A 23,860-nucleotide genomic window follows, 5' to 3' on the forward strand; every position below is an offset into this window, starting at 1 on the left:
ATTTGATAAGCATTTACTGAGCACTTACTATGAGCATAGATTGGTGAAAAAAATGGCCATGTCCCACTTGCTGTACAGCATAAATTATTGCGACATTGTAAATCAACTATATTTCAATAAAAAATAAATTAAACAAAAAATGGCCATGTCTTTAGGCCTCTGCCCTAAAGAAGCTCACAGGCTCCGGTGGGGTCTGGGCCAGTGAACAGACAATTACAGTGTGCTGAACGCCATGATGAGGGAAGTCCAGAGCTTTAGGGGAGCACGTTGGTGAAACCCCCTTAACTCAGCCTTGACTGGTTAAAGTAGATTTCTTGGGAGAGAGTCATGTCACCTGAAGGAGAAGCAGAAGCCAGCCTGGTGTTGGAGGAGGTGGGAGGAGAAGGAATGTTCTAGGCAGAAGTAGGACCACAGGTTATTTTAATCTTCCTCTTGGTGTTTAGCAATGTTTTACAAGCGTTCTTCATTGGACATGTATGCATTTATATAGAAAAAAGTTTTAAATATGAAGGATAGCAATGGCCCTTCCTTAATCAGTGAGCACCAGTGAGAAGTCATTAGGTCTATGACACACTGGCAGAGAGAAGGGAACCCTACAATTACTACGACTAATAACAGTAACAGGAATGTTTGTCAAGTGCTTACTACTTGTCAGCGTTTTTCATGTACCTCATTCAATCCTTGCCATAATCCTACGTCATAGGTACTACTATTATTGTCTCCATTTTATGGATGAGGAAACTGAGGCCCAGAGGTCACACAATTAATAAGTAGTAGAGGCAGGAGTCAAATCGATGCAGTACAATGCCAGAGCCCCGCTCTCAACTACTGCACTATACCACCCCTCTTTAAATGATTAAAGTGAAACACACACACACACACACACAAACGAGACCAACTAGTGTTTAAAGTTGTCCCTCTTCTAAGAAGTAACTTCCTTCCATCAGCTATGTCCCTTCTCCTCCAAGTCGGGAGGGGGGTGTGTGGCGAGGAATATCAGATGCACACAGAGCATGGAATGACCTTCCTAATGTTGCATGATAATCAGATGGCTGAATGGGTTCCAAAGATCCACTTCAGCATCACAATGGCTGGACCTCACTCTGCTCCGGCCACACCAGCGGTGCTTACCTTGCGGCAAGTTTCCACTTTTCAAAACAGTGACATAAGTCTAAGTAATTTATTAAAATTCCCTTATTATTAATGGTGTTGTTATGTGATGCAATTCCTATGTTAACCACAGGGTGATGCTGCAGACAGATCTAGGGATTTGTTTGGGGAAGAGGGGTTTAAGAATATTCGCGTTTTATAAATTATGGTACAGGAACTTCCCTGGGGGCGCAGTGGTTAAGAATACGCCTGCCAATGCAGGGTACATGGGTTCGAGCCCTGGTCCATGAAGATCCCACATGTCGCGGAGCAACTAAGCCCATTCAACACAACTACTGAGCCTGCGCTCTAGAGCCCACAAGCCACAACTACTGAGCCTGTGTGCCACAACTACTGAGCCTGCGTGCCACTACTACTGAAGCCTGTGCACGTAGAGCCCGTGCACAACAACAAAGAGAAGCCACCGCAATGAGACGCCCGTGCACCGCAATGAAGTGTAGCCCCCACTCGCTGCAACTAGAGAAAGCCCGCATGCAGCAACAAAAACCCAACACAGACAAAATTAAATAAATAAATATAAATTATGGTACAGCTACGCAATGAAAGCTAGTTAGAAGAATGAGGCAAAGCTATACGACTTTTAAAGACCATCTTCAAGATATGCCACTAAGTGAGAAAAGCAAGTCAGTAAACAATATGTAGAGCATGCTCATATTTATCTAATTTAAAAAATGTAAATATATATGCAGGTACATGCATAATTTTTTCCCGAGAGTTGAGAAAAAGAGACTGTTACCAGTTATTACTTCGAGGAGTGGGACTGGAGTCCAGGAGCTAGTGGGAAGCAGCCGCATAGCACAGGGAGATCAGCCCGGTGCTTTGTGACCACCTAGAGGGGTGGGATAGGGAGGGTGGGAGGGAGACGCAAGAGGGAGGAGATATGGGGATATATGTATATGTATAGCTGATTCACTTTGTTATAAAGCAGAAACTAACACACCACTGTAAAGCAATTATACTCCAATAAAGATGTTAAAAATTTTTTTAGAAAGTGTGTTTCCCTTAAATTTCATACTTTAAAAAATTATTTGATTTCTTAAAATGATTTGCACTCATTAATTTAAAAACCATTATTACAAAAAAATCTGATTGCTGTAAAAATTGAAATACTGTAGAAGTTAATGAAAGTCTCTTCTCCCCCACCTCTTAACCCCATTCCCCAGAGGACAGGTGACCTCGGTTTGGGGTCTCTTTACTCAGAGTGTGGTTTCCAGAATGGCAACATCAGGATCACCTGGGAAGTTGCCAGAAATGCAGATTCTCGTGCCCCACCCCAGACTGGCTCAAACTCCACAGTAGGGCCCAGTAATCTGTGTTTTCAGAAGCCTTTTTGGTGATTGTGATGCATGCTGCAAGTTGAGAATCATTAGCAGGTTAGACCAGATCTTTGGGGGACAGGTCGAGAAGAATCCTGCTGGGGGAAACAAATAACTCCAATGGCCTGTTTCCACTCACCCAGCGCACTCTAGCTCGAGGCTGGCAGCCCTTTGAGCCCACTGTGACCTTTCCGTTGGGGCTGAGTGATGACCGTACAGTCACATTTTGGAGGCTTATCCAGAAAAGGGGGCCATGCCAGAGGGGAAAGGAAAAAGGAGTGTAGGAGAAACTAAAAAAAAATGAGTAGGGAAAGGAAAAATGGCAGAGAAAGAATGCAAATAAAATAATTGCATGATGTGGGGAGAAAAAAATGTAGCCTGCCATTTCAGTAAACAAAGAATGTCGCCCGCCACCAAGCCAGCAGCCTCCGCAGCCACCCCCGACAGTGCGCCCCAGGGGCATTCAGGATGGAGGAAAACAGGATAGTGGTCCTAGATAGGGAAGATGCATATCTAAGGAATAATTGCAATGAGCCCAGATTCTTGCATCTTCCCATACAGAGAAAAGCACTAAAATCATTAACTTGAGATGTCTGGTTTTTTTTGTGATTAGCAGTAATTTTTCATGTTCGACCACATTTTTTTTTTTCCAGCAAGAAACTCCTCTATATCGCGGCTCCTCCCTTGCCTCTTTGGAACACTTCCTCAGAGCTCTCTGAGAGGCTGTCTCAGGTGCGGGCTATAGTGCTCAGTAAACTCCCCCAATAAAACAGAACTCCCAACTTTTAGACAGTGGGTTTTTCTTCGTTCAACAGATGGCACCAGTACCTCAGGGTCGCTCGTTTATTTAATAAGCATTTGTCATTTTTTTCATTCTAAATCTGTATCTTTTTGTTCATTTCCTCCCTCGGACCCACACATCTCATTGTTTTGTCATTTACCAACTCTGAGAGGGTCATTATTTCTGCCACCATTCAGTGTGTTCACATTTAGGGCAGTGTTTGCCGGTGACTCCCTGCTGCCTGGCTAAAAAGTCATGAGCTCTCAGAGCTGCTCCAAAGAGTCAGAATCTACGTATGGTGGTGGGGGACTGAGGAGTTTTGCCCTAGGTGGGGGTACGAGGTCGGGTAGGAGAGGAAGTGCACGTAAAAGCGCTCTGTTTACAGCAGTATCAATAATCAAGTCCACAGATGTGAAGCTCAGATCCCAGGGGATCTCACAAAGTTCCTCAAACCATGGACCCTAGTCCCACATACGGATCTGCCTCTCCTGCAGAAGAGCTCTGGTCAAATTCTTTCAACTGGGTGGGGGTGATGGGAGACAGTGCACAAAAAAGGGAGTAGTTCTCACAGTGTTGGAGGAGGGGACATTAAACAACTGGAAGTATGGACACTCAGACCAAACAAAGGTTTGAGAATTTTTTGCTTGTTTCTTCTGACAAAATAACCCAACCTTTACTCACCACCCCCAAAACATTGTTCTGTCTCCTGAAGGAGGCTGTCCCAGTCAAGGAATGAGCATTTGTTTTTGTCAGGGGAAAAGGTGGTGATGGTGGTGGATTTCGCTTGTAAGGCCGCTGATATCTCTCTGTGTTCCATGCTTTCATTTGATGACATCTGCAAGAAGTTCAGGACAACAATTTGTTAAATGGAATGTTTGACTCATTGGGACACTTTGTTTTCTTTTTACTCTCATAGAATCCTAGAATTGTAAAGCTGGGGCTACCTTAGAGAGATCATGTCTGGCCCATTAATATTGCCTTGGGGAGTTTTGAGAAAAACATAATGCCCAGGCCCAACTCCATATCAACTGAATCAGAATCTCAAGGGGCGGGACCAAGGGGCATCTCTAGTTTTTAAGCCCTACAAGTGATCCCAATGTGCAGCCAGGATTGAGAAACAGCTCTAGTCACACTATGTTATTTTTGGATAAAGATATAGAAGCTCAAAGAGATGAATTGACTCACCCAAAGTCATGCTGCCAGTAAGTTGTATCTCATACCCAACTCTTCTGACTGCCCATCCAATGTTCTTTCCATCATCCTCTTTTGTCTCTTCTTCTGGAACTTACAGTTTCACTGAACATTAAAGTTAGGCAGTTTACAGCTGAGGGAGAAGGGAGAGAGTTGCTTCATTAAGAATGGGGGGGCAACTTCTGAGTGCTCAACTCAATTGTGGGTTCTTCAGGACATAGCTGTTGCCTAGGCTTATTGATGGTGTGGCAGTCAAATGACCTTGTTTTGCTAAAGGTAGTGCCTAATACTGTAGTGTATGTCAGTCCCTCTTAGAGGAAGTCACTTGCTCATGACTCAGTTTCACCCACGACAGAACACATTCATTGCTAAGTGTTCTCACTTTCAGGAATTAATCACATTAAAGCAAAAGACAGTGGGGGGTAGATCTTAATATTTGAGCAGGGGCCGGTGTTAGGGTGAGGAGTCACAGGTCCCACTTAAGAACCAGTAAAAGCTATAAACTTCCCCAGAAAAATACACATACAGAAACCTAGCATGTAATTTTTGGGGATTCACAGACACCCCCCGACCCCAAGTTCATCCATTGGAACCAGATTAAGATCTCCTGGACTAGGTGATTTTGAAGCTCTATTTTAGTGTTGCTCAAAATGTAGTCTGGGGACCATAGGAATCAGAATTACTTGGGGTTCCTGTTAAAAAAATAAAAACAGATTCCTAGGACTGCCAAAGATCTACTGTTTCAGAATCTCTGGGGAATGAGGTTGAGGAGTTAATATGTTATTAAAAATCCCCATATAATTCTTTTGGAAACTAATATTTGAGAATCAGTGCTTTATCCCAACTTGAGATTTTTATAGTTTTTGAATGCTTTCGTTTGTTGAATATTTTAGGTTTCATCTGTCCAATTGTCAACTATACCAAGTAGTATGTTTAGTATGAATTATAATTAAAGAATATTTACATGTGTATAGGCAGAGGAAAAACAACCTGAAGGATGGACAGATAGATAACAGTGTCTTTCTGTGTAGTAGGAATATGGATGATCTTTGTTTTTTTCCCTTTGTCCTTCTATTTTATTTCTCTCTTTCTCATTTTCTTTCTTTCTATGTTTAAATAAGACTCTTCCTCTTTCTGAGTTCAGTTTCCCCATCTGAAAAACAGGGTGTTGTAACTAGGTGAACTTCAAGGCCAAGCCCTGCTCTGGCGTTCAGTGACTCTGTATCACCCTCTAGCTCCCTTGTCCTTTTAATGACATGAACTGCATGGGCATCAGTGTTTGGAGAATAATCATGTATTATTTTTGTATGTATTCCGTTGCGATGCCTAGCAACCATTTTTACTCCAGCAAAAGTATCCTCTCCTTCCTCAAGGAGTCGGAACTGAAATAATCTCTGCTATCTAGCCCCCCTGCCCCCCCAAAAAAGTTCGTTTCTCTTTAGCCTTAGAAACGGCCGTCCGCACCCATCTCCTAGGAGCGCAAGAATGAGTGTGAACCAAAAAGCCAGGGCGTGGTCACCCCGCCCACCGGGCCATGCATCACCACCCCTCTGGCCGCCTTCAAGCGCGGTGACTGGCTGAAGGCAAGAAAGAGTCCCGCCCCTGGTCTTATGACCGGTGCTGAAGCGCCGAGTCCTGGGTTTTGCAGCGTTGTGGTCGGTGGTCAGCGGCGCTCTTGACCCGGTTCCGCGAGGCTTTTCTCTGCTGTCGCTGCACTTCTCGCCGCAGCAGCCTGCCCTGCGGGATCATGGTGTGCTTCCGCCTCGCCCCGGTTCCGGGATCCGGGCTCCTTCTGCTCTGCCTCGTCCTGGGTGAGTTGTCGGGCCCTCCTGCTTAGTCCCTGAGCCTGGGCCCGGGGCGCCCAGTTCAGAGGCCACAACCTGAAAGACTGGTCCGGGGAGAGGGGGTTGAGAAGCTGAACGACTGACACTGGGCCTCGGCGCTTGGCCCGAGGTGACGAGCGATGACCTAGAGAAGGCCCGACCGAGGGATGGCAGGGGAGAAGGGCCCATAACGGGGCAAGTAAGGGGGGGGGGGTGGACGCCGAGGGAGTAGGTAGGGAAGAGAGAGGACTGGAGCACATCGGGTTAGAAAGAGTAACTTGGGGGAGATACTAAGGAGTGATGAGCATAGGAGGGCGGTACGTGCAGATTCTGGGTGTCATAGACATTTAGAATCTTGGTCCTAGTATCAGGCAAGAGTTTTGAAGATGGTGGAAAACTGTGGGGCGGGAGAGAAAACTGAGCGAAGAGACTGCCTGCGTGGAGAAAAGCTTGGGGTAAGTGGGGGGAACAGATACGAGTAGATTCTGAGAGGCAGTGAGAGGCTTGGGTGGTGGGGGGTAGGAATTTGACGCTGTGGAGGAAGGGTGATTAAAGAGGTGAAGAATGATGATGGATTGGAGTTTGGTACTTGGGGTTTTGATGGGGAAGGGATCTAAGGTGGCTGGGGCAGTTTCCAGGGGAGAAAACTTGGACCCAACCTCTGGAGACTAAAAGGGATGAGTAGGAACTTTGGTGGGGAGTGAATATCTGACTTGGAGGTGCTGAAGACATCGTGGGGTTTTTTTTCTTCTTCCCTTTTTTTTTTTTTTTTTACCAGTTTTGTTACTTCCTCCCAGCTAGACCCTGACAAAAATGTCCCCAGATGTTGAGGTTTTAGAGGGATGCTATATCTGAGTCTTGTATACTGCCTCTTTGCCTTCAGAAGCTCCATTTCTTCTTCCCTCTCACACAACTGGCCTATTACCTCGTTTTCGGAGGAGGAGGAGGGTAGGTAATTTCCTAAGGATTGGGTTGTTACCAGGTCCTAAGAATGACTGGCTGAATGTTGGCTGATGGTGCTATGATGCACCCCACCCCCAAGCATTGGGTCCCTGAGGCCTTTTAATGCCTGAAAGGTGAACTTTGACCAGAATATCTCTTCCTGAACTGATAAATCCTGTGCTTGTTGCTACCACTGACTCTTGCTGTTTGTGACCTAATAAAAGATCAGAAGGAATAGATCCAGATGGGAGTAGAGAGGAAGTAGATATATTAGGGGCTTGAGAAGGCAGTGAGAGGTGCACATTTTGTAATTCACATTTCAGTAGAATAAAATCAACACCCTGGAATGGTGGATTCTCAACCAGGGGACATTTGGCAATATCTGGAGACATTTTTGGTTGTCACAATTGGGGATTGCTTTTGGCATCTAGTGGGAAGAGGCCAGGGGTGCTTCTAAACATCCCACAATGCACAGGACAGCACTCCCCCACCCCCGTCAAAGTATTATCCACCTCAAAACGTCAGTAGTGCCAAAAGATGAGAAATCTCGCTCCAGATCCATGGCGTTGGAAGGGGTCTTGATGATCTAATCTAGTGATTCTCAAGGATCTTTCCGGGGGAGGGGGTTCTGTCAGGTCAAAACTATTTCTAGAATAATATTAAGACATTTGTCTTTTTCACTTTCATCCTCTCATCAGTACAGTGGAGTTTTCCAGAGGCTATAGAATGAATGTGTGATGACATCACCACTCTCATGGGTCTGATGTGTTTTATTCACTTCTTAGTTTTAATTTCTAGTACAGCAAATACCAATAGATGTAACTCACATAAACCAAAGCTCTTTGAGTTCTTCAGTAGATAGAGTAAAGGGGTCCTGATGCCAAAAGAGGGTCCAGCTGTGCACACAGTGCAGGAAACTCTTCTGTAGCCCTTCTTGAAAGTGGGCCACAGAGGCTTTGCTCAAACACAGTTCGAAGCCTTAACTCCCCTGTGAAGTACTCAGTGAGGGCCAAGCGACCCTAAGAGAGGATTGTTTACAACGAAAAGCACCTTATCACTGACTAGAACACATCTGACCAAGGCATCTGGTAATCAGTAGTTCACTGCCAATTGGATCTGCACAAACAACACTGTTATTGTTTAGAGAAAGTGAAAAAAAATAATCATTGTCTTGTTGGCTTTCATGTCATTAAATTTTTTTTTAATGAAAGCTTTTTTTTGTTTTGTTTTTACAAAAGCAGTGCTTGCTCATTGCAGAAAATAAACAGGCAAAAAGAAGCACATAAAAGAAGCCATCAGCTCATCTGATAGTTTGCCATTTATTGATTGGGACTAACTAGATTCATTCTCTTGGAAGATTTCCAAGATTGATTCCCTCCACTTTCAAGTTCAGAACAGGGTTTGGAGAAGTAAAAGTTAATAATGTAGGTAGGTCAGATTTTTCAGAGGTACCGGGATGAAATGGAAACTCCCTTTTCTCTACAGCTGCTTGTGCTCCCAGCTATTGGTTCAATGTGGAGCTCAAAACTCCTTCCATGTGTTCTTTTTTTCCTTAAGAATTTAGCAATTCTTCAGTTGCGTGGTGGGTTTTGCATGTTACTTTTATATATCAAAATGGATACCAAGAATAGTTTTTTGAAAAGTCAAGAAATATTTGTAAAGTACCTGCTATGAATTTCATGCTGTTCCTGACTACTGCAGAGGGTACCAACGAAGGAGGATCTGTTCCTGAATTTATGGTCTCATTCGCTTCCAGCTGGGCCGTTTTCACTTTGTAACTTTATAACACTATCCCAGCTGCAGCAGGTAGCTTTTAAAAATAGTTGCTCTAGAGTAAATATAGAAAAGAATTCTCAGAGCTTATGTATTTGTCTTTTTCACAGAGATTGTTATGCTGGTATTTATTTGAATGAATTATAACTGACTAGAGACCTTTATGAAGAAAAGCTGTATAGAGGCATTACAAAGAGAGTAGTGGATGAAAAACTTTTCGTAGCATCACTGCTTATGTTCCCTTTGTGACATAGATTTCAGATTTCTGTGGTTATTGATTGCTGTAACTAGTCTGACGTCTGGTTTTTATAGGGTTGAGGCTTTTCTGGGTGGGAAAAAAACCTGATATAAGTGTCCTGAGTGTGTACTTCACTGGTAGGAGTCCCTCCTTTCCACAGTTGTTTAAGGAATGACTTTTGTGTACCAGCCACTAGGTGAAAGGGATAGATAGAGCAGTGGAGAAGACAGATCAGGTTCCTGCTCTCACGGAGCTTACATTTTAGTGGGGGAAGACAGCCCAACAGGTAAATAATAGAATTTCAGTGATAAGCACTGTGAAGAAAATGAGGCAGGTAATGAGGAAGAAGAGCAGACGACAGGGAGTGGGTGGTGGGGTTGACCCTCCTTGACATTTTGTGGTCAGAAGGCCTTCACTGTTGGCTGACATTTGAGCAGAGACCTGAGTGTTGGAAGGAGGCCAGCAGGTGACTTATTTGGAGGAATAGGAGTAAATCTTGTCTTTCCCAAACTCTTAGGTTATTAGGCTAGCCTATTTTCCACTCTTTTTTTCCCCCAGTAATAGTCAAGTCTCCCCTGTGGTCTTAGTCTCTGAGAGTGGAGACTGTCTTCTGTACTGTTACTTCCCATTGCCTCCCTAGCACAGGGCCAGGTGGCACATGGTTACCTCTCAGTAAATTTTTGTTGAGGGTCTTCATTGGTGGGCACTGGGGATATGACGGTGAACTAGACCAACTCAGTCTCCTTTTTCTTCTGTGAACCTTAAATTAGGTCTTGCAAGATATTTTGTGTGTGTTTTCCGTTGGAGAACTTCAAGATCAGTGCTAAGCAGTACAGATAGCAACTTATTAAACTATAATCCCATACAATAATGCTAGTATCTTACCTGTACCCCTTCACATACACCTACATAGTAGTGGAGGTTCACCTGGGGAGCTAGGAAGTCCTAGGTGAAAAGGAGAATAAGGTTTCCACAAAGAACCAATCTCTATCTTTTGGAGGTGATCAAAAAGCAAGAAAGTAAGCACTGAGATTTTTCTGTAGCCTTACCACTGACAACTTTGATTTCAAGTTTCTGCTGAAATTATTCTAGCTTTAATAAAGATACTTGAAAGGACAGGCTTATTATTCATCCATTAGTCGTTGGTTATCACATCTGATAGGATTTATAGATATTCACATCTGACTTCAGTGCTCCATGGTGCAGGAAGACTGCTCTTCCTCCTGTAGTGACAAAAGCATTCCAATCATAATTTCAGATTAAAATGATCAGAGATCCCATCAGATCCAAAAGTGTACTTTATAAGTACTTGTTGGTATCCTGCTGTGCATAGCAAAAGAATTCTGGAGGTCTGCCAAACAGCACTCAGCAATAAGCCCTTTCCATTAGTTGAATGGTGTTGAGTCTTATTTCCTTACCCACTCTCTGACCTTAAAAAAATTATTTCATAGCTTAAAATCTATTATTACTTTTAGTTTTTAAGAGATTTACCAGAAATCCAGAGTATCAGAAACCGAAACGGTAATCGTACTTATATTAGGAATTGAGGAACAGTCAATTTGACTTAACAGACCTATGAGTTGAAAAGAAAGAGTAAATAGATATTGTTGCCTATGTCCTGATTTTTTTTTTTTGGCTTGTTTTGTTTTTAAGACCCTTTGCTCAGCCTCATTCTGAATTGATGAGTTTGAGGACAAGAGTCCATAACTAAGTATGATGAAAGTAGACATACCTAAAATTAGGGAAGGATCCCTTTAGGTGCTGTGTTTACTAGAAGGGAAACTTTTTTTTTTTTGCGGTACGCGGGCCTCTCCCTGCTGTGGCATCTCCCATCGTGGAGCACAGGCTCCCGACGCGCAGGCCCAGCGTCCATGGCTCACGGGCCCAGCTGCTCCGCGGCATGTGGGATCCTCCCGGGCCGGGGCACGAACCCGTGTCCCCTGCATCGGCAGGCGGACTCTCAACCACTGCGCCACCAGGGAAGCCCCTAGAAGGGAAACTTTTAAGCTGGAATCTCTAACTTGCTTGGCAAAGTTCTCTTAGCTCTGAAGGGCTTTCATGCTTTCGAAGAATGTATTGGAGAAGTGAAGTACACACTACAATTCTTAGCAAGGTTAACTTGCCCAGAGTCTCACAGCTAGTAAATTGGACTGCCTGATTTGAATTCTAGCTCTTCAATGCCAGTGATGGGACTCCTAATCGTCCCATTATATTGCCTCTTAGATCATTGTTTTTTATTGGTTTTGTTTTACCACTAGTGTTATGTTCCCACCCCACCCCCGTATTATTTACAAATGTATGTTTTTCAACTACACTTTGGGTCAAATAGACTTATAAAAACCTAGCCACTTTTTGCAGTGTGCCATGCTTGGAGAACAGAGTTTGTTCTGAGTTCTAAAAGAACCTATAAATGATCTCTTTGGAAACAAGATTAAGAGGATATTTGAATTTGAGAAAGTTGATTTTGCCTTTTTCTTCTCTTTGGAGAATAAACTGTCAGCTCTATAATTACACACTCTAGGATATATTCAGCTGTGGTTTTTTAATGTCAAAGCCTTTTAGACAAAAATGGTTTGGCTATTCGAAACTCAAACACTTCAATAAGGATGGAAATGGCTTGCTGAAGATTTTTTTACCAAAGTGTAAATGTTTCAACTATAAACTTAACTTCTGGGAAAAGGATTATTCCTAGCTTGAAATCCATGTCAAAATTTATTGCGAAAAATGGACATGGGGGTTGAGGGAGTACCCAGAAGCCTGATAGAGGTTGGGTTCATGATTTGGAAGAGCTAAAGGCTCTTCCTGTAATTAGATTAAGCTGTGTTCTGGGTCGTTATTGCATGGTATTTTCACCTTGATCTAATCAATCAGTATTTATTGAGAATCTAATACGTATTCTGCACTGCTAGGAATGATAGGAGATAGAGGGAGGTAATAAACATGACACTTGTGATGGATGACATTCATATAAAAGACACACGCCTGGGGGCTGTGGCATAGATAAGATCATCTGTTTAAGGGAGCATATTGAAATTCAAATGAGTGGCAGAGACCTTATGAAAAGGGAATCTTGAATCTATCCATGTGTATCATTCATTCATGGACTTTGTTACTTTTTTATTAGTTAACAAATTACTTGCTGTATACTATAACTTACCATGGCACATCAGTTTGTTGCGAAGTAACAGTTGAAAACTGTTGTTTTGGAGCTTATGACTGTAGGGGAGACAGGATTTACAGGCATAAAATAAATGAATAATTCATGATAGTGTAAAATACACTCAGGTGTGGGGCTATGCACTATGACTGCTCCTTGAGGGCTTTTGTAGTCAAGGAAATCTTTATGGAGAAAATAGCTGCTGAAAAGTGGACAGCATATCAGTTTGGGTTCTTAATTGTAAGAAACAAATAAAATCTCACTGTTTTTTTTTAAGCAGAAAAGGAATTTATTAAAAAGATATTGGGACATGTGCAAACCCTCTGACCCTGCAATTTCATTCCTAGACACATACCCAATAGACACACATACACCTGTGTTCACCTGTGTTCACCGATGTGTCCATTTGTAATAGAACCAAACTGGAAACTATCCAAATGCCCATCAGCAGTAGCATAGACAAGTAGTGAAAGAAGGCTATACACAGAGAGAAATGACAAACTGCAGTTACACACAACAGCATGGGTGACTGTCACAGACATAATATTGAGTGAAAGAAGCCAGATACAAAAGAGAGCATAGTGAATGATTTCATTTACACCAAGTTGAAAAACAGGCAAAAGTAAACTATACTGTTAGAAGACAGGATGGCAGCTGCCCTTGGGAGGGAAATCGTAACTGGAAGGGGGAACCGGGGGACTTTGAGGAGTACTTGGAATGTTCCTGACACAATGTTTCCTGACACAGGCGGGTTCAGTTTGTGAAAATTCTTTGAGCTGTATACTTTGTGCACTTTAAATCCCTTCCGAATGTATGCTGTGTACTTTTCTGTATGTAACACATCAGTAAATTTTTACTTTATAAAAAAATGTTCGTTAGGTAACTCAGAATTACTGGAGCTCTTGACTATATACCCCAAAGCCTAGTTCAGTACCCTAACACATGCCACTGAACTGCACTGCCATCACCAAGCATTAACCTGCAGCTTGCACTGCTGGCCACTGCCATTAGCTGTTCTGGCCTTGTTGCCTGGGACCCTGATCCTGCTGTAGCTACTTCCATCTGAGTGTGATAGTTCCCTTCTTGGCTGCATTTCACCGCCCTCTTATTCAGAATCTGGGGTGGATGCCTTTGCTGGGTGGAGCCTAGTATAAGTAAGTGCCATCCTTACCACAAGGGAGGCTGGGAAAGCAAGTATCTAACATTTTCAGCTGTTGTAGTGGGTGGGGATATTTGCCAGAAATTGTAACAAAAAGGCAGGGTGGCGGGTGTTTCAGATTTTGGGACCGCGAGAAAGAGTGAAATCCCTCCTGAGGTGAACAAGTAGATTTCAAATGTTAGGAGCAGTAGAAGCCTGGGAGGTTGACTAGAGCATGGCGAATGGGACCAGTGGAACAAGTTCAGGCAAATTAAAGGGTGTGTTCTGGGAACATGGCTTGAGAGAAGTTGAACGAATAGGTTGGGACAAGATTAAAGATTACTTTGAAAGTCAGGCAGAGGAATTTAAATTTAATGTGGGAATTTTGGAGCCAGTAAAAGGTTTTGATCAAGAAAGTATCCTGAGAGAAGAGGTATTTAATTTAAAAAAAAGTTTTTATTTTATTTATTTTTGGCTATGTTGGGTCTTCGTTGCTATGTGCAGGCTTTCTCTAGTTGCGGTTCGTTGCGATGCTCAGGCTTCTCATTGCAGTGGCCTCTCGTTGTGGAGCACAGGCTCCAGGCACGCAGATCTCAGTAGTTGTGGCTCGTGGGCTCTAGAGCACAGGCTCAGTAGTTGTGGCGCATGGGCTTAGTTGCTTCGTGGCATGTGGGATCTTCCCGGACTAGGGCTCGAACCCCTGTCCCCTGCATTGGCAGGCGGATTCTTAACCACTGCGCCACCAGGGAAGCCCCAGGAAGAGGTATTTAAGGACCATTAATCTGACAGCAGTTCTAGGGGTAGCTAGGAGGTATCTATAGTAAGTTAGGGGTGTGGTGGTGGAGTTGGAATAGAAATAAAAGGCAAGGGGCCTTCCCTGGTGGCGCAGTGGTTGAGAGTCCGCCTGCCGATGCAGGGGGCACGGGTTCGTGCCCCGGTCTGGGAAGATCCCACATGCCGCGGAGCGGCTGGGCCCATGAGCCATGGCCGCTGAGCCTGCGCGTCCGGGGCCTGTGCTCCGCAACAGGAGAGACCACAGCAGTGAGAGGCCTGCGTACCGCAAAAAAAAAAAAAAAAAAAGAAATAAAAGGCAAGGGATTGGATTTCAGAGGGGATTTGAAGGGAAAAAAATCAATAGGACTTAACAAAGAGAATGAAGTAGAAGCTAATTCCCAAAACCTTTTGAGCCTGAGTGTCGGGACAAGGTCCTGCCTTTCCTTTCAAGCCAGTGAGGCTGAGAAGGCGGGCTCCGATTGGAGGAAGTCGAAGAGTAGATTTTCATTGTGGAATTGTTGAGTTTGAGGTGATAGGCATTGAGTAAAAGTGGCTCCTGTGCAGCTGGAGATGTAGACTGGGATGCCAAGGAAGCCCTGTGAAGGCATAGCTCTCACAGCGACAAGGACTATGAAGGCATGAGAACAGAATGTTTTGGACCCTCAGAGCATTTCTCAGTTCTCATTTATGGGTTGGCAGATAGGCTGTTTTGATATTAATGTAGTGGCAAATGTGAACCACAACCTGTGCCTTCTGCTCCATGGCGTGGAGTTCTCCACCCCAGCACACGTTGATACTAATCATTGTTTTACACTGTTTTGTTTGTTACTCTAATATCTTTGGAAAGAAAATGATTAATACGTGCCAGGCTTTTTCTTGGTTGTTTCTGATAGTTTTGAATGCTTTGAATATTCACAAGGAGAATATGTTAAAACGAGGGACTTTAAACAAGACCAAGAGAGATTGTGTATGGAAAGCAGGCCTCCAGGTGATTAGAAGAATTCTAAGCTGCAGTTCTCAACACCACTGCAGGGTAGCCTTGGATCAGTGATGCCAGCTCCATTCCAGATTGTTCTGAGAAAAGAAAGCCTGTAAAACCTACTTGGGCCTCACAAGGTCTTATTGGGGCCTTAGCCAATACATTTAGGCATTGTCAGCAACCACAAGCTTTAGCATATCAGATTCAGGCTTGGTGAGGCAGCCCGGTCTCCAGAGCATGCAGAGCATGACGGGAGCTTTGTGTACAGCTTGAAAGCTGTTGCTGAGGCATGCCTTCTTGGTATTCCTCTTAGGACTTTATTCTCTGTAGTCTATAGCATGTCCCCACTTGTAGGTGACGCTGGTGTGCTCAGGTATCATTCAAGGCTATGCAGCTATCTTAACAGGAAACAGCTCACCCCTTGGGTATATGTGTGAGACAGTGAAGAAAATCCTTAGATGATGGCCCATCATTTCTGCTGCTGGTAAGTGTGCTGGCGTATCGTATTTTGAGTCCTTGGGCTCTTCAGTGCAATAGGTAATGTCCCCATGTTTAACCTAGTGTAGAAGATCAGAGTCAAGTTAGCTGAAAAGTCCCAAGGCTCTTTTGTCCCTGAAAGGTTTCTCTGCTAAAAGAGAGGTAGCAGGTTGAGAATGTAGGAAGGGACTTTAAGTCCGTGTCAAAAGATTTTTTTAATTAATCAATTAATTTATTTACTTATTAGTTTTGGCTGTGTTGAGTCTTCATTGCTGCGCGCGGGCTTTCTCTAGTTGCGGCGAGAGGGGGCTACTCTTCCTTGTGGTGCATGGGCTTCTTATTGCGGTGGCTTCTCTTGTTGCGGAGCACGGGCTCAGTAGTTGTGGTTTGCCGGCTCTAGAGCGCAGGCTCAGTAGTTGTGGCGCACAGGCATAGTTGCTCCGTGGCATGTGGGATCTTCCTGGACCAGGGCTCAAACCCATGTCCCCTGCATTGGCAGGTGGATTTCTGAACCACTGCGCCACCAGGGAAGTCCCATGTCAAAAGATTAATTAGGCTTTCTAATCAATTGGATTTTATTATGAAACAAAAATGATGAACGCTGCATTTATAAAAATTAACCTTTTGCTTATGGATCTAACAACCTTTGCAGTACTGTTCCTTTGGTCATATGGTACACACGCTTAGCCCTGGCCCACATCATCATTTTTTCACGTTGGAATAAAATAGTTTGCCAAGACTTCTAAGTGTCATAGGTCACATAGCTTGTGACAGGATTTAAAGCAGCAAGACCACAGAAATCAGATCTATCATTATTTATGTAGAGAAAGTTCCACCAGCTGATTTGAGAAAAGCAGGAGTTTAACACCCCTCCCACGCTTCCCCTTCACCTCATTTACCTTAAAAAACAAAAGTCCTAACAAGTAAACTATAATTGCCCAAAACAAAACTAGCAAAGCACAGAGTGTGGAAACGATTATTAGGAGGTAAAAGGCAAACGTCACCAGTCTGTGCCATTACCTGAGCATCCTATGTTGAGTAAACTTTTTGGGGAAGGGGTATTGCTAACTTTATCAACAGGATTTCGATAAAAAGATAATCACCAAGTTACCATATATATTAAAAATACTTTGTTTCATTTTAGAGCTGGTTGAACTTCAGTGCTGGATAGAGCTTGTTTTTATTTTATGTATGTTTTTGTAGTCCAATTTAAAAATCTTACTCTTTTTAATCTAGGAGCTGTCTCGTCTTATGCATTGGAACTTAATTTGACAGATTCAGAAAACGCCACTTGCCTTTATGCAAAATGGCAGATGAATTTCACAATACGCTATGAGACCACAGACAAACATAATGTAAGTATTTTTATTTGTCTTTGAGTTTTATAGTAGGAATTTACTTCTACTCTTTTTTTAGCCTTTGTATTCATTTATACAAATAAGATTTCATATGTTAACTGACTTAACGTGTAAATTCTGTGGAGCTATTTCACTTGAAGAGCTATATACACTTGAAGGTATTCTATTTAGTGTTGGAATGAATATTTTTTATTTAATTTATTTATTTAGGAATGAATATTTTAATTCATCAGTTCTTCAGAGGTTTTTTGGAGTTGGTTAAGGGCAAATAATCTGAAGACTGTATGGTGTTTCTGTATGGTCTAACTACTTCTATCGTGTTTGTAACATGTACTAACATCAAAGCTTGTCCTTTTTTTAATAGCTTGCTATTAAAGTCTCCTTTGGGGGGGTGGGGTATCCTCTCAATCCTTTTTGCCTTCTTATTTCTTTTGGTTAAGGTCCTGCCTGCTTACAATCTGATTTTTTTAAAAAACTCAACTTAATAACAGAGGTTCAGGTCGGTTTTCCTTTTCCTTTTAGACTTGCATGGATTTGTCCAGAGGGACTGGTGTGTAGCTGAAGAATATGAGACTGGTCAGCACAGACGGGCCAGGCTGGCCACGGGGGGTGTGAAGTCAACTGCAGTGGCACCCCACTTGGAAATGCTTGTACTCATTGCTGCCTGTTTGGGCCTAACTCCCAGATTTTTTTTTCTTTTAGAAAACTGTAACCATTTCAGACCTTGGTCCTGCAACGTACAGTGGAAGCTCTTGTGGGGATGACCAGAATGGTCCCAAAATCGCAGTGCAGTTTGGATCTGGTTTTTCCTGGATTGTGAATTTTACAGAGGAGAAGTCTTTTTATTCAATCGACAGTATCTCATTTTCCTACAACACGAATGATAACACAACATTTCCTGATGCGAAAGAAAAAGGTAACCTTAAGAATTGGATTGTGTTGTGTTCTCTTGCTCTTGATTAATAATAAAAAGAAATATAAATAATTTAAAAGCCATCCTTATGCAAGTCTGTCCTCCTGTTTGTAATGGAAACATCATGTCTTTGTATTCCCTTGCATGGCATAGTGTTGGACACAGTAAGGATATTTGCTGTCATTGCTTGGTGCTTTACTATGTACCATGTATCAATAGTATCCTAAGTGTGTTGCCAGCAGCATCTCACTTAATCTTTAACAGCAACCCTGGGAAGTAGATGTTATCTCAATTTTACAGGTAAAGGGAATGAGGCTTGATGAGATTAGATGTCTTTCCCAAAGGTCACACAAGCTAGTAAGTGCATGAGCTGGTGTTTGAACCAAAGTGTGTTGAGCTTACAGAGTCCATGCACTTAACTACTATTATTTATTTCATTCAATAGTGGGCATTCAACAAATGTTGAATGAATGAGAAAATCCTTTACTAATAACTATTTTATTTTATTTTATTTTTTATTTTTTTCTTTTTAACATCTTTATTGGGGTATAATTGCTTTACAATGGTGTGTTAGTTTCTGCTTTATAACAAAGTGAATCGGTTATACATGTACATATGTTCCCTTATCTCTTCCCTCTGGCGTCTCCCTCCCTCCCACCCTCCCTATCCCACCCCTCCAGGCAGTCACAAAGCATCCGAGCTGATCTTCCTGTGCTATGCGGCTGCTTCCCACTAGCTATCTACCTTATGTTTGGTAGTGTATATATGTCTATGCCTCTCTCTCGCTTTGTCATAGCTCACCCTTCCCCCTCCCCATATCCTCAAGTCCGTTCTCCAGTAGGTCTGTGTCTTTATTCCTGTCTTACGCCTAGGTTCTTCATGACATTTTTTTCCTTAAATTCCATATATATGTGTTAGCATACGGTATTTGTCTTTCTCTTTCTGACTTACTTCACTCTGTTTGACAGACTCTAGGTCTATCCACCTCATTACAAATAGCTCAATTTCGTTTCTTTTTATGGCTGAGTAATATTCCATTGTATATATGTGCCACATCTTCTTTATCCATTCATCTGATGATGGGCACTTAGGTTGTTTCCATCTCTGGGCTATTGTAAATAGAGCTGCAACTATTTTAAATGTGTACAAGTTTAGTAACCTGAGACCAGCAGAAATAGTTCATCTTCAAATCTTTTTTACCATTTAGGTAGGATTTTGGCTGAAAAGTAAAAAGGGTAAGGGAAAAAAGTTTTAAAAAAATGTAAGATGACTGAAATCAACATTTGCTGCTATTTTGAGAGAATTTTAGGTCAAAATGAACTTGGGAAGGCATTGGGAATTAGGCCGTTGTTGTGACTACTAGAACTGAAATGTGTGTTAAAATGTTTTGAAGGCATGGATAATGGAGATTTCAGTCTTTTTTTTTTTTTTTTTTTGCATTACGCGGGCCTCTCACTGTTGTGGCCTCTCCCGTTGCGGACGCACAGGCTCAGCGGCCATGGCTCATGGGCCCAGCCGCTCCGCAGCATGTGGGATCTTCCCGGACCAGGGCACGAACCCGTGTCCCCTGCATCGGCAGGCGGACTCTCAACCACTGTGCCACCAGGGAAGCCCCCAGAGATTTCAGTCTTGTTAGGGATATAATTCTCTCCTTTCTACCCCCTCCACTGAGATTGGGATATTAACACGGTGTTTGTAGTAGCTTAGCATTTCTCACAGATAGTATTTCATCCTGACCCCAGAAGCACAGGTAGATGGGCTTTAGTTTCCTGGACTTGGGGATGAGTGATTCATTTGGATTTATGGGATATCAAAAGATCATACTTTAAAGATCCAGAAGTGAATGAGCTCGTGTAAAACTTGGGAGGTATCACTAACTGAGACTTGGAAATTAAATCCTAGTTTTCTTTTTACTGATATCTTCGCTTGAGAGGATAACTAAAGAAAGTTTATTATTGGGTATCTTGGTATTTAGCTTTCTGCCATATATTGTCTTTCAGAACTAGTATTAGGATTTGCCCCTGACTTTCACCGAGCTTAAAAACTAGTTGGAGAGACAAAGTGAAGTTGTTTACCCAAGTTACATGGATAAATTGGAAAGCATTGAGATCCTTGTGAATTTGTTATTGTTTGTGTTTTGGGCATGGAGGGTTCATAAATCTTTCTGACAATGTGAGGAAAGCTCTAGACCCTCTCAAAGTACAGAGTAAACTGCATATGGTACACAGTCCCTGAGCCCATCAGTGGATGCCTGTGGACAAGAGGTCCTGATGAGGAGCAGAGGTCAGCGTGCATTGAAGGAGTGAGAAAGCTTGGTGTAGAGAAGGAGGGCCTGAGCTGAAACTCGGCCTAATGGTAGATTTTGAATAAGTGGAGAATTTTGAGCAGAATATTTCCAGCAGGGGGAAGCATAGTCTGCACAGCAGTAATTGGAGAGCTGCCTGATTAAAGTAGAGGCTGTGTGTGTAGTAGAAGGAAAATCAAGTTGGCTAGGTGCAGTGAGTCTAAATTATAGGGGGCCTTGGAAGCCAAGGAAAGGCATTTATAGCTTGATGGGGTAGGCACTGGGGAACCATTTTAGGTTTTTAAGCAGGAGAATGATGTAACAAAAGCAGAGACAGTAGTTTATAAAGAATGTTCTGCAGGATTAATTGGAAGTGAGGAGACTACAGGCAGAGATTCCAGTTTAAGAGGCTGTTATAGGAATCAAGTGATGATGTAATGAGTAGCCAGACCAAGGGGGGTGGCAGTAAAAGCAGATGGGGTTTAATTTGACAGATTTGATGGAAAAACTGTGGACTCTGAAAGGTTAATGCCAGTCTCTCCCCCCTTTATTTATTTATTTATTTTAATTTAATTTTTTTTGGCCACGCCGTGCAGCTTGTGGGATCTTAGTTCCCTGACCAGGGATTGAACCTGTGCCCTCAGCAGTGAAAGCATGGAGTCGTAACCACTAGACCATCAGGGAATTCCTCATCCCTTTTATTTTAAACAGGGAAAGATGCAATTTTTATTGCTAGCTTCTGTGTAATATTTGCGACTATTTGAGATTTTTAAATGGTTTCCTTAAATAGACTGTTGATGATGTTTTTTTCTTTTTTTAAATAAATTTATTTATTATTTATTTTTGGGTGCATTGGGTCTTTGTTGCTGCGTGCAGCTTTCTCTAGTTGTGGTGAGCGGGGGCTACTCTTCATTGCAGTGCACAGGCTTCTCATTGCGGTGGTGGAGCTCGGGCTCTAGGCGTGCGGGCTTCAGTAGTTGTGGCTCGCAGGCTCAAGAGCGCAGGCTCAGTAGTTGTGGCGCACGGGCCTAGTTGCCCTGCGGCATGTGGATCCTCCCGGACCAGGGATCGAACCCATGTCCCCTGCATTGGCAGGCAGTTTCTCAACTGCTGCGCCACCAAGGAAGCCCTAAAAATGACATAGATTTATAGTGTAACTCCAGTATGTCTACAGCTTGTTTTTGCACTCGTTTTGTTTTTGAGGCCTATCTACATACAGCTAGTTCATACATCTATTCACTGATGTTAACAGTGGGAAACAGTTTTGGAGAAAAATGTTCTGGTTCATTGGTTTAAAATTTTTTTCCTTTGGCCGTTAGGGGGTGCCAAGGCGCATAAGTCCTGCCTTGCTATGTGACGGAGAGGCACAGAAGGCAGCCTATATTAAGGGCCTTGAATACCTTCCTTCCTTGCTTCTCCAAAAGAAGCTAAGCCATTTGGGTGGATAAATGTGATCATAGTCTTTTGAAGTTTCACCATATAGGCATTATAATAACTCTGCACAGAAAGGTGGTAACTTATTGCTTTCATATTCTGAAATTTTCCTGAAATGGAAGTCTTTAAATCCTATCCAGGAAAAGGTTTCGAAAACTCATTTTAGTTACTATAACTTACTTTGGGATAGTAGCACAAAAATAATCGTTGATTATTCCATCTCTCTTCTTTGTTTTATCACTAAGTCCTGTTGATTCTACCTTAGCTCTGTGTCTTCAATTTGGCCTCTTTACTCTCTTCTTACTGCCCCTCACTATCTTGGTTTAGGCAACTCCTCCTCGCCTTTCCCCTTAACCAGCTCATTGGCCTTCTAACTAGTTTCCCTCTTAAATGACTTTCCTTATAAGTTTTCTGCTCTGCCTAACCTCTGCAGTTTTGCTATGTTCCTTAAAATAAATGATACATTTGTTATTCCCAGCTTTAAAAACTGAAGCTGACCTGCTATTGCTAACAAAATAAAGCCCAACCTGTCCTTAGATCATAGAAGATGCTTCAAAGTGTGACCACCTGCAACTTACCTTTCCTTCCTAATCCCCATCACGTCTTTCCTCTTACTCCTTGTGTTTCAGCCACAGTGAATTTGTCAGTTCCTGAACAGGCCTTGTCTTTTGTCACTTCAGGAATGGGGTGGGGCAGGCAGACAGAAGAGATGAAATTCTAATGTATATTTATATGATCACTTTCCTCCTACCTTCTTGGAAATAGCTACTGTTAATCTTCTTTTACAGGAGTTTTTACTGTTTCTGACCATGTGGCATTCAGAGTTCCATTGAATGACATCTTTAGATGCAATAGTTTATTAACCTTAGGAAAGAATGATGTTGTCCAGCACTATTGGGATGTTCATGTACAAGCTTTTGTCCAAAATGGCACAGTGAGCACAAAAGGTGAGCACTTAAAATATATATATTTCTATACTTGGGTCCTAACTTAAGATTAGAGTATACCAGGTAGCTTTAGTTGAAGTCGTTATCTTAAAGTATTTATATGTTAAGACTTACACCTTACTCTGCACTGTAAAGTTTTTATAAATAACAGCAATTCTTATTCTTGTGGAACTTGCACTTTTAAGTTTCTGATGTACATGTTGTGGAATGGTCTTTTAAAATGTGCTACCTGCAGTGTTTTCACTGGATAAAACCTAATCTTTGTTTGAACAAATCCTCAGATAGCATTTGATCCTCAGCTCTTCAGCTTTTGAAGATCCAAGACGAAGGCTGAGAAATGGGATTTCTGTGTTCTAATCTTGACTTTTATAAATTGATTTTGTAACTTTTATGTGACTTTATTGGCAATACAATAATTTCTCGTGCACCAGTTCTGGAAAACTACCAACACTTCCTAAGAAGAGGTTGAAATAAAAGGTTCATTTGTATTTAAATTCTTCAATGATTTTTAAACTTTTTTCAGTTAAAAACAGTATCTTTCCTTATACTGGTTATATGTGGAAAAGAAGAGGGCAGGCCTAGGTAGAGGCAAACTGTTTTCAAACTTAAACCTCTGATTTTCACCTCAGAGGCAGATGAAGTTTTGGGGGAACAAAGGGACTTAAGGGTATGAAAAGATGAGTGTGTGGCCACGCATGAGTAGATAATGCATTTGTATGTGTCTGGAGCCTGTCTGCCATGTCATAACTCTTAAGACTGTCTGCATATGAAGCAGCAGTTTGAGGACCTCTGCCTCATTTAGTTTAAAATAATACGATTAAGATATTCTCTACCCTAAATATAACCCTTTTGGACTTTTATTGTGAGAAATATTTTGCTCTTCCCTGGCCTTATGAATTAAAAAATTTATTTTGTCCTTTGTTTCAGAGTTTTTGTGTGATAAAGATAAAACTTTAACCACAGTGCTGCCCATCGTTCCCACCACTGTGCCATCTCCTACTACAACACCCTCTCCAAAGGAAAAGCCAGAGGTTGGATCCTATTCAGTTGTAAATAGCAATGGGACATGTCTTCTGGCTACCATGGGGCTGCAGCTGAACATTACTCATGATAAGGTATAGTTGCCTGTTTTTATTGATACATTCTTTCTGTATCTCCTTTCAAA

At 42.4% G+C, this 23,860-nt stretch overlaps 1 protein-coding gene across 2 annotated transcripts in view; it reads left to right on the forward strand.

The window, feature by feature from the left end:
- Nucleotides 1-6,073: 6,073 nt before the first annotated feature.
- LAMP2 (lysosomal associated membrane protein 2) overlaps nucleotides 6,074-23,860 on the forward strand; it is a 33,982-nt gene continuing 16,195 nt past the window's right edge. For both annotated transcript variants that reach the window (XM_060136895.1, XM_060136896.1), the window contains exons 1-5: nucleotides 6,074-6,269; nucleotides 16,996-17,114; nucleotides 17,820-18,033; nucleotides 22,537-22,695; nucleotides 23,623-23,810. In XM_060136895.1, coding sequence (XP_059992878.1) covers nucleotides 6,206-6,269; nucleotides 16,996-17,114; nucleotides 17,820-18,033; nucleotides 22,537-22,695; nucleotides 23,623-23,810 — 744 coding nt within the window. In that variant the 5' untranslated portion in view covers nucleotides 6,074-6,205. The remainder of the gene's footprint in view (nucleotides 6,270-16,995; nucleotides 17,115-17,819; nucleotides 18,034-22,536; nucleotides 22,696-23,622; nucleotides 23,811-23,860) is intronic.

Source organism: Lagenorhynchus albirostris, chromosome X, assembly GCF_949774975.1.
Source record: "Lagenorhynchus albirostris chromosome X, mLagAlb1.1, whole genome shotgun sequence".
Classification (NCBI taxonomy): Eukaryota; Metazoa; Chordata; class Mammalia; order Artiodactyla; family Delphinidae; genus Lagenorhynchus; species Lagenorhynchus albirostris.